Source organism: Notothenia coriiceps, unplaced genomic scaffold (assembly GCF_000735185.1).
Source record: "Notothenia coriiceps isolate Sejong01 unplaced genomic scaffold, NC01 NC01_scaffold00032381, whole genome shotgun sequence".
Taxonomy (NCBI): domain Eukaryota; kingdom Metazoa; phylum Chordata; class Actinopteri; order Perciformes; family Nototheniidae; genus Notothenia; species Notothenia coriiceps.
In genome coordinates this window covers 29,820-40,930 of record NW_011365082.1, presented here as the reverse complement: position 1 = coordinate 40,930, position 11,111 = coordinate 29,820, and the positions used below count along the sequence as shown (strand labels likewise).

Genomic DNA, 11,111 nt, shown 5'->3' with positions numbered 1-11,111 from the left:
ACGCACGCACGCACGCACGCACGCACGCACGCACGCACGCGCACGCACGCACACACGCACGCACACACACACACACACACACACACACACACACACACACACACACACACACGCACGCACGCACACACACACACACACACACACACACACACACACACACACACACACACCCACACACACACACACACACGCACGCACACACACACACGCACGCACGCACACACACACACACACACACACACACACACACACACACACACACACGCACGCACGCACGCACACACACACACACACACACACACACACACACACACACACACACACACACACACACTTCCTGTTCATCTAACACCTCTCCTCTCTCCTCAGGACCTCAGTGATCGCCCTGAGGAGACAGCTGAGCACTACGAGGGATCAAAGGAGTCTCTGTACGACTGAACACTCCTGCTGACGGTCCTTCACTTTATTTCTGATTTCCTCTGAGAAAACAGTGTTAAAATACCTTCATTTCTCACCTCTGTTCTGTTGTCCTGGACTTTAGTGCTCTCTCCATGCTGTCACTCTGAGAAAAAACCTTTTAAATATTGATTGATAAAATGTTTCAGCTTTAGAGGCATTACTTTTACTCGTGATAATTAACATACATTTTCCTTAAGATACCTTTTTACCTAATAAGGTTTTAAACATACAACTTTTACTTGTTGTAGACTATTTTACCATTTCATATTAATACTTGACTTACTCATACTTGAATGAATCAGAAGACTTGTTAGTTTAGCATAATAGGATATTTTACATTTATGATATACTTGACTACACACAGTATTTATTTGAAGTTGTGCTAGCTTGTGTACATACTTCCTGTTTACATATTATATTGGACAGTGATACAGATGTCTCTCTCGGTTTACTAAGGCTTTGCATGCTTGCACTTCTCAAGTTTTAATGGTGCACCCTGGAGAGTGATACCTTAGGAAATGAGGAAGATTTAAGGGGGATGTATCAACTGCTGCTGAAACCAATTCCCATGATTAAACAATGAATTGTAGAAAAAGATACAGCTAGAATATTAGCCTACATTTCTCACAGAAAAAGTCAATAAAACACAACTCATGCACTGACCTAAAGGCTGGAAATGTTGGAGGGTTAATGCATTCAAGAGATCACCATGACATGAGCAATAACAATCATTTAAGGCTGTGGGTCTGGGTAGTGTGCTGGACTTCGAATCAGGGGGTAGCAAGTTCGAGTCCCACTGCAGTCAGCATGCCGTTGTGTCTCTGGGCAAGACACTTCACCACCAAATTGCTCCTGTGGGGGTTGTCCACAGTACTGAATGTATGTAAGTTGCTGTGGATAAAAGCGTCTAACAAATGACATGTAATGTAATTTAGGAAACAGGAAATGTACAGAATTGTTTGCGATTAGCTAAAAACGAGAAAGTGATTTTATGATGTGCACTAATGACTTGACCATGTGGAGGTTGAACAAATAGTACAAAATAATTTCAATAATGATGTCAGAAATGTAGCCAGGCATCAAATATTGCAAATACAGCTCCAATTGTTTGAAACTCCAGGAAAAGGTTACATGCTGTGTTGGTTTTCTGATGACCTCTGCATGGAAAGATTGATCCACTTGATGAAGGATTAGCAGATAAAAAGTCTTTCTCATGTGCATATCAATAAAGAGGGCACGTGGGTCAGTAATCTGCCTGGTAGGACTTTTGCAGTGATGATTCAGGCGTTTTCGCTCTATGCCCAGGATCAGGACCTTTGGCAGCGATGCCAGCGCGTTAAACCCCCGCTCATTGAAATAACAGCATGCTCACCCTTTGATTGAGGTTTATATAGAGCGCTCTGCTGCTGCTTAGTGAGACCAACATTTCCCCTAGGTGACTGGCTCCTGGACTCTTTGCAAGATGAGTAGCAAGGTAAGGTTTCCTGGATTTATCAACCTGGTAATGTAGCCAGAGCAATGCAGGACATTCTGGATATCAATGCAACCTCTAAAAAATGTCAAAGAGAAACTGTTGTGTGGCTATTTATATCATGATAGGTGCGAGAATAAGCTGCTTACTCACCTCGCAGGTATGATGAGGATTTGGGTTTGAAACTAACCGTCAAAAACGCGAGAAAGAAGAGAGAGTTTAACCTCTTCACTTAAAACTGTCTTTGACTTCTTTCAACAGGCTTTATGTTCAAACAATGTGCATGCAGGAAAAAAAGGAAGCAAAAATGATGTGTTAGGCTAAAATATATGTTGTTCAAACAGCAGGGAAGTGATTAATAGTGCAACTATATATTTAAAATGTAGTTTTCTTCTTTTGCAGCTATGATTAGGAGGGAAACTAAGTGTGCAATTAATGTGAAAAGACCCATACTATTAAATCACACAGACTTAAAACACTCTTTATTGGCTTTATGTTTGAGAAAATCTGCATGCAGGGAACACAAATATGCAAAAGACCTTCAATTAAAATGTTCTTGTTCATTCGGTCGGACGTGGATTAATACTGCAACAACTTTGTATTAAGAATGAAATGTTTTGTTTTGCATGAGATAATATATGTATTTTATTCCTGTTTCATAGATGTATTTAGCATTTGCACAATAGCTACAGCTTAGTTTTGGGAATGGAAATCTTGGGTCCTATGCTCCTCCAACAACATACAATTTACCAAACATAAAAAGCCATGTTGTCACTAAATGGTGCAATAAAATCAGCCCACTCTCTTCAGTCTGCGTACAAATGACACGACTTTGCAAAGGCGTGCAATAGATACGCAGAAGTCCGATTTTGCGTGCATATGATACTCCCACGTAACGTTTGTTATGAACGTATGTCAGATACGTTTTTTTCTACAATTTTCTCCAACGTTACTTTTGTTATGAACGTATCTTAAATGAGTTTATTTTCTACATATCTTTGCCATTTATTTAACCCTAACCATAACCTAATAAGCTGCTGTGTCGTTTATTGCACCGCAAACATTAAAACTGTCATTGGAACGGCGATCAAGCCTGAAGCCACAGACCTCTTTGTTTTAATGTTTGAGGTGCAATATAAGCGTATCATATGCACGCACAATCGGACTTCTGCGTATCTATTGCACGCCTTTGCAAAGTCGTGTCATTTGTACGCAGACTGTGAGAGTGTGTTGAATAAAATAGATTTGCAGGAATTGTGGACTGGGTGTGACCTCTCCTTGATTTCTCCCTGATTTCTCTCCTGGACCCAGATCACTTTTTACGAGGACAGGAACTTCCAGGGCCGCTCCCATGAGTGCGACACGGACTGCCCCGACATGCACCCCCACTTCAGCCGCTGCAACTCCATCAAGGTGGAGAGCGGCTGCTGGGTGCTGTACGAGAAGCCCAACTACACCGGGTTCCAGTACGTCCTGACCCGGGGCGAGTACCCCGACTACCAGCGCTGGATGGGCTACAACGACACCATCCGCTCCTGCCGTACCTTCTCCTATGTGAGTAGAAATGTCTGCTTTATGTCATTTGTTTTAGTGTTTTGACCTGGTAGACAATGAGGAAGGGGAATGAATGGATGTTCCTTTGTGTAAAGAGTTTTTCACACACCGTTTTTTAAAGTGAATTCATCAAAGGATTCAAAGGCTTTATCGTCATACAGCTACACAACAGTTTTTGCATTGAAAATCAACATAAAGTATATAACATAACATTAAGAACATAAACTAGTGCAATAGATAACATGGTGTAATGCATATTATTTTTTGTCTGAGATCAACTTGTTATATATATGTTATTTAGTTTTTTTCATTGTTTAAAAAGTCCCTAAATGTGTGTTTTGTTCAGTGTGCATAATGCAAATTATAATGAATCAATTGCAAATGAAGGTTTTTCGCTTACTCTCCAAACAAAAGACTCCGGGACTAAACTAAATGGATGTAACTGGATATATTTGTTTCTGTTATTCCTTTATTTCACAATAATTACAAATATGTAAAGTGTATGAGCTACACTGAAAAAAAACCCCATCTTCTTTAATTAAGACTTTAATGTTATGTAAACACATCACACTTAATTGTATTAGGTTAGTTGAAAGCTTAAATAAGTTAAAAAAAAACACATTAGGCTCAACTACAATAGTATTACTTGCAACTAACCGAATACAATTAAGTGGAATTTGTTGACATAATACATTTAATTAAAGTCAATGTTTCAGTCTTTTCAGTGCACTTGATTCAATCTACTTAGTTACTTTACTCCACTGCCTGTACACTTCCTGTTTTTAACTTTGTGTTTTCTCGCTGTGTTTCCTCCAGACCAGCGAGGGCCCGTACCGGATGCGGATCTACGAGCGTGCCAACTTCCAGGGTCAGATGATGGAGTTCAGCGACGACTGCGAGTCGGTGCAGGAGAACTTCTGCAGCCGCGACATTTACTCCTGCAACGTGATGGAGGGCTACTGGACCCTCTACGAACACCCCAACTACCGCGGCCGGCAGTACTTCGTGAGGCCCGGGGAGTACCGCAAGTTCAGCGACTGGGGGGCCACCTGCGCCACCACCGGGTCCTTCCGCAGAATCACAGAGTTTTAATTTAATAATATAATATTTGCATGCTATTGATTTTATTTACATCTCAAAAAAATCCAACTCTTCCTGAAAAAAACATCTATTTGTGGAAATGTCTTTGAACTGTGTGGTAAAATTAGGAGTGGGGTGTTTCATTTGGCTATGATAAAGACATTGTTTTGAATAACTAAATAAATTAATCTATTATAAACTGTTTCCTCTGCTTTTGTTAATATATATTTTGGTGTCAAGTGACTGGCTTCTAAAAAGCCACTTTGGGTCATTAAACTAACAAAAAGAAATCCATCTTTTGAAGTACCAGTATAGGCCTATATCTTATTTTGTTTTCAGTGACACTGACACTTTAGATACACATATTTACTCTTAACTTGTTGCTTATTAGCATGCAATAAGTAGTTTATTGGCTCTTTATTAGTTATTAGAAAGCAAAAAGCAAGCGTATTAATGCCTGAACATATTCTACAACTACTAGGTTCAAGGTTCTTTATTGTGTCATACGAACAAAGCTACAGAGTAGTTATGTCGATGAAAATCTTAGGTCACAGGCTTCTCCAACAGTGCAACACAATAACACAGATAAACAGAAAAATATAGTGCAAGTAAATAGTAAATACAAAAGACAAATAGTTTAAAATAGTGAAATATTGCAATACGAGTCTCTATGCGAGTTATTGGAATGCTATATTAGATAAGTAGATACATAATTACTAAGTAGCAGATGAATGTTATGGATGTTGTTTCAGCAGTTCAGGAGTTTAACAGTCTTAATGCCTGTGGGATGAAACTGTCCCTGAGTCTGGTGGTTTTAGTCCGGATGCCAGACGGCAGCAGACAGAACAGTTTGTGGCTGGGGGTGATGGGGGTCTTTTATAATCCTGAGGGCTTTCTTCCTGAGCCGCTGGGAGTAAAGGTCCTCCATGGATGGCAGCTCCGTCCTGGTGATGTTCTGTGCAGTTTTCACCACCCTCTGTAAAGCCTTACGATTGAGGGTGGTGCAGCTGCCGTACCAGGCCGTGATGCAGCCAGTCAGGATATGCCATAAACAAAGAGTTTTACTGCTTATTGACAGTAAATAAACACTTTGCTCAGATGGTGGCACAAGAAGAGATATTCTTCTTTAATAACACTTAAAAAAATTGTCTATTCTCATGCGCAAAAAAATCCACCTTTCTGTATAATATGTTGTAAAGTTAGTTCTGACTAATTTGCTACTTACCCTGAGTAGGCTTTATCTTTTGGATGTTTTATATATGGAAAGATATTGTGAACTGGACCAAATCTAGAGTCATTTGAAACTGTTAACACTTGTAGCTTTAGGTTTTGTTACATATGAATAAACCAAATTATTATTATGAGCATAAAGTGTTGCCTTATTTTCTGTTTCCCACGCTTAATAATTACCACTTCTAATATTTGTATGTCATCATGTAAGAGTCTATATTAATATATGCGTGACCCTAACATTAATACACTAGAATATACATTTTGTATTTATTGTTGTTTTAAATATTTAAGACTAAGTGCTTGTTTATGAGATTACATTGTGGTAAATTGAAAACAAGTGTGTTATTTTCCTGTTTTATTTTGTCTGCCGATCACATCCCTACAGATACAGAAAGCATCAACACTGATCAATGGGCGTATACTATTAACTCACTTGTTTGTTACTGACAACAGTAGACAACATATTCAAACACTGTTTAAGCTTATTAAAACATATATCTATTTCCCCATGTTTACACATATGTTCAGCTTCTTAACCCTCGATGACTACACTGACAATATCCCATTTAAAACAGACAGAAGATGGGTCAAAGAGCTCAGCGCTGATTGTGTTGCAGCTGTTGCTGGAAGCTGCAGGTTTCTGTTAACCCTTTATCCCAGCGGACAAACAGGAGACTCCTGTAGAGTCTCTGCTGACTGCAGGACTACAATAACAACACGGGCTAACGTATAAAAACATGGACTCCCTTTGGTGGTCAAAGCACAGAAGGAAGTTTGACCAACATCAGCTGCCATCATGGGAAAGGTTTGTATCCAGATTTGCTTTACACATAAAGATAGGACTGGTTGATAATTCAATATGATAGTTGATTGTCTTTCAATGGAAGTGAGGCATTTGAGATATTGTGATATACAATTGTGATGTACACATTTATAATAAAAAGCAGGCACTTACTAAAATGTGTTAGAAACTCTGGTGTGAATTAACGGAGGGAATATATATTTTAACATCGTTTTTTGGTTTTGTTTCACTCCAATGCAATTAACAAACGCTGTATACATGGATAAATATTTATATACATTTCCCTATAATTTGACTTGAAACAGTTATGTTAACTTTGAACTAAAAATCGTAACTAAACGAGAACATTATTCGTATTTGTCAAGTATATAATTTACACAGGAGTATACAAACAAGCCATAACTACTGTGTACACTGAAAAACCAGAAACATTTACTTTAATTAAATGTATTATGTCAACAAGTTCCACTTCCACAGAGAATAGTTTTGCATTTAACTTAATATTTATTATTTAAACCTAATATTATTGCTTCTAATTAACCTAATACAATTATGTGGAATTTGTTGAAATAATACCTTTAATTAAAGTCAACGTTTCAGTTTTGTGTGTATAGATCGCTGTGATTGACTGAATATGAGAAATGTACTCAATGTGATGTTTTTTGCTCCTTCAGATCATCTTCTACGAGGCCAGGAACTTTGGAGGCCAGCACCATGAGTGCATGAGCGACTGCTCCGACCTGCACTCCAGGTTCGAGCAGTGCCGCTCCATCAGGGTGGAGAGCGGCATGTTCATGATCTACGACCGCCCGGGCTTCATGGGGACTCAGTTCTACATGAAGAGGGGAGAGTACTCCGACTACATGGGCATGACTGGAATGAATGACTGTGTCAGGTCCTGTCGCATGATCCCCATGGTGAGGCCTTTTGTAACATAACATACTTGTATTAGCAATTAGCCAGTATTACCAAAGCTTTGTTCATTTGCCAGATCTAGACATTTGGAATGGTACTGTTAAGTTCCTAAAAATGTTGAACAAATGTAAGAATAACATGTTTTCTTTACAAGGAAAACAATATACTTTTTGAACATAATCTAGACAATTAAGTTAAAAAAAAGACGAAAACACAGAACATTAGAAAAAGTTAAGATAAGTTATTGATTATTGTGACCCGAGGTAAGTCTGATTCTCTCATGTTGAGGCAGGCAGAGACAAACTGTCCTGCAAGAATACAGCTTTCTTTAATTTCCCCTCATAATATATATATTTTTCATTTTCAAATAATTGAGGATGCCTTTTAAAGAATGTTGGGAAGTATTGTTTCCATACAGGTTTGAATTCTGAGCATTGTTTTAGGAAGTGCTGATCTGTTTCCACAGCAGTTCCAATGTGTGTTCTCAAAATAGTAGATAATGCTGACATCCGATATTTTCGAAATGACACTCTCTTGTCGGGAAAATGTATACGTTAGCAGCCTGTTAGCTTAGCTTAGAATAAAGACTAGAAAGCAGGGGGGAAACAGCTGGCCTGGCAACTTACGAAGGAAACAAAATCTGCCTACCAGCACCAGCGTCAGTCATAAGTAATTAAAACGTTCTTCATTTTAATTCTCTTTTGAGGTTTCACTAACCTTCGGACAGAGCCAGGCCAACTGCAATGCCGAACCTCTATGCTCAGCTAAGCTACCTAGCTGCTCTTGCTAAATATTAGTTATTTTAAATATATTCATGTTTGGTATCAATCTTCTCATCTATGTCTTGGCAACCCAAATAAGCATGTTTCCGAAAATATCAAACTATTCCTTTAAACAAAACGCTTTAGACAGTATTTTAAAAAATGTGAAACCTCTGTGACTTTTGTTGAGATGTGACCATTTGACTTTCCCTCTGCAGCACAACGGCAGCTACAAGATGAGGCTGTACGAGCATTTCGACATGGGAGGTCAGATGATGGAGCTGACAGACAACTGCCCCAACCTCAATGAGCGTTTCCGCATGTCCAACGTCAACTCCTGCAACGTGATGGACGGCCACTGGCTCATGTACGAGCAGCCCAACTACAGGGGACGTCACTACTACATGAGGCCCGGCCAGTACAAGAGCTTCAACGAATGGAGCGGCAGCAACTCCAGGATCGGCTCCATCAGGCGTCTCATGGATCTCTAAAGACAGAAACACAGTTCTTGTCAAATGTCTGCTCTTTGCCCTGTTTCACACGCTGAATAAAATGGCGTCAGTGCTCAATTGTATTCAGTTTTTTTCTTGCTCTCTGCATTTGGAGGGCATGTTTTCCTCCGAGGATGTGAAGGGGTCATGGCCTGACATCCTGACTCTCATCAGAGGCCTGAATAAAATCCTGCAAGCGCTGACACTTACAACCGAGACTCAAGCGTAATCTATTGTAGAGCTTAAAGAAAGTCTGCTTCACTCAGTGTGCTCTTCTTTGACAATCTTACGACAAGGTCCATTGATTAGCTGTTAAAACACATCACATGATCTCCATCAGCCAATAGTTTGCAGTTGTTGTGGAAAAACAGGATCAAACTTTTAACCTTAAGAAATCCTTTTAGTGCTGAGAAAAAAAAAAACCTTTCAAAGTGATTTTTTTCTGCGTGAATGTCTTGTGATATGATCAAAAGCTCCAGAATAGCTACTAAATGAACATTTTGGTGTGATTGGTTAATCTATATCTGCTTTAACATCTGATTAACTAATACAGAGTATGCTACAAACTAATACAAGGGTATTTCTTGTTCACATTTGAGATTTAAAACTTTCTGTTAAAGCAGTGTGCAGTTATTGTTTTTGGTGTCCACCAGAGGGCAGTGGTAGAAAGTTGAAATTATATAAAACCAAAAATCAAACTCACATGCCTTTAAAATAAAACAAACAGGAAATCTCAAATGAAAACAATGTGAGGAATAACATTTTCTCATATAATCATCTTTAGATACAGCTTACAAAGGATATGTACTTATAGGGTCATAGTAAACAAATAAACAGGATCTATAAATAATATTGTTATCTATTAATATTCAATTTCACAACTTCTTGAAAATAAGAGAAAAAGCGATGTAGTGTGAGCTTAAACACTGTTGGTTAAACTTAACTTTGGAGAAAGTGTTGATAATAAAGTAGCAAAAGATCCAAAGATGTGGAAATGTAATCATCGACTTAATTATATTCATCGAGCTAATTAGGTGATAAAAAAGAAAATATGTGCATACCAATAAATCTCTCCATGAGCACCTCTGCATAAACTAGAGGATAAAATACGAATATATATAAAAAATCCACCCATTCAGGAATGTTTCATTTGAAAAACCTCATGCCACGACACGTTACCAAACAGCTCTTACCTGTACAACCATCACTCCTAAACATCTCTTCAGGGTAACACCGTGACAAAAATGACAAAGATTTCTGGCTATTACAATATGAATGACACGTGCAGAGTCTGCGTTTTGCTTTCACTATATATGTGAAAGGTGGGAGTCTTCAAAGAGCTGCACGGATCACACGGTGAAGGCATGGCGCAAGGCAACCAGGGCATCATGGGGAAGGTAAACAGAACTCTATAGGAATAGGAAGGGGGACAGAACACCGTTTTTTACCTATAGGACTGGAACATGCTTTTATTTTTGAATGTCCAAATAAGCCTCAAGGCTGTTTTTGAGCTTCATAACCGTGTTCTTTCCCTTTAAAGTAGGAGAAAGTTGATCAATTATGTGAAAATATGCTTTTTTTGTGAAGTAAAGGCATCCAGGCTTTCCTTTTCAAGCCTTAACCTTCATTACTAGGATTATTTCAAGACAAAATATGAGGAATCAGATGGAAATATTGTGAGAAAAAGGCTTTTATTGTGAATTTCACGAAACAGGCCTCAAGGCTTTTATTTGAAGTCTTGAGCTTCATAGTAAATCCAGAAAAATTTAATTCGAAATACCCAGAACTAATTCGCTCTTGATCTTAAGTTTTACAGCATGATCATTTACAAATATGCTCAGAAATCTATTTCTAAACAAAAGCACAATATTTTCCACTTCTAGATCGTCTTCTATGAGGAAAGGAACTTCTGTGGGCGACAGTTTGAGTGCAACCAGGACTATGCCGACCTGAGGTGCGTTCTCAAACAATGCAGCTCCATCCGAGTGGAGAGCGGCTGCTTCATGATCTACGACCAGCCCAACTTCAGCGGGAACCAGTACTGCCTGAAGAAAGGAGAGTATCCCGACTGCCAACACTGGATGGGCACCGACTCTGTCTTCTCTTGTCGACTCATCTCAATGGTGAGCAAATGTTTTGGGGGATTTGTAACACACACCAGGTTTATATTGAGCTGTATGGTTCTATTGAAATATGGATATTGAGATGATTTGTAGGAGATTCTGTTAAGAACTCAGACACTTAGGAGGTAGGACCCAATTGCACGACACGGGAGACAGAGGTAAAGTATTGGTAAGATACTTTATTTTCTTCAATAAACATGATGAACAAAAAAAAGGTTTCTA

At 38.9% G+C, this 11,111-nt stretch overlaps 3 protein-coding genes across 3 annotated transcripts in view; all 3 read left to right on the top strand.

Moving 5' to 3' along the window:
- Positions 1-1,793: 1,793 nt before the first annotated feature.
- LOC104960783 (gamma-crystallin M2-like) lies at positions 1,794-4,718 on the top strand. Its single transcript, XM_010788938.1, has 3 exons — positions 1,794-1,933; positions 3,242-3,484; positions 4,301-4,718. The coding sequence occupies exons 1-3, from the start codon at positions 1,922-1,924 to the stop codon at positions 4,574-4,576; spliced, it is 531 nt and encodes a 176-aa protein (XP_010787240.1). The 5' UTR covers positions 1,794-1,921; the 3' UTR covers positions 4,577-4,718.
- A 1,875-nt stretch (positions 4,719-6,593) lies between these two features.
- On the top strand, positions 6,594-8,840 carry LOC104960782 (beta-crystallin S-1-like). The gene is made up of 3 exons (XM_010788936.1): positions 6,594-6,602; positions 7,274-7,516; positions 8,494-8,840. The coding sequence occupies exons 1-3, from the start codon at positions 6,594-6,596 to the stop codon at positions 8,764-8,766; spliced, it is 525 nt and encodes a 174-aa protein (XP_010787238.1). The 3' UTR covers positions 8,767-8,840.
- A 1,314-nt stretch (positions 8,841-10,154) lies between these two features.
- The window catches only part of LOC104960781 (gamma-crystallin M2-like), a 2,905-nt gene continuing 1,948 nt past the window's right edge, over positions 10,155-11,111 (top strand). The window contains exons 1-2 of the mRNA XM_010788935.1: positions 10,155-10,163; positions 10,650-10,889. Of these exons, the coding sequence (XP_010787237.1) occupies positions 10,155-10,163; positions 10,650-10,889 (249 nt within the window). The remainder of the gene's footprint in view (positions 10,164-10,649; positions 10,890-11,111) is intronic.

Excerpts from the sequence above, each read along its gene's own strand:
- LOC104960783 (XM_010788938.1), top strand. Across the intron at positions 3,485-4,300 it reads CCTGCCGTACCTTCTCCTAT|ACCAGCGAGGGCCCGTACCG; the intron begins GTGAGTAGAAAT and ends TGTTTCCTCCAG.
- LOC104960782 (XM_010788936.1), top strand. Across the intron at positions 7,517-8,493 it reads CCTGTCGCATGATCCCCATG|CACAACGGCAGCTACAAGAT; the intron begins GTGAGGCCTTTT and ends TTCCCTCTGCAG.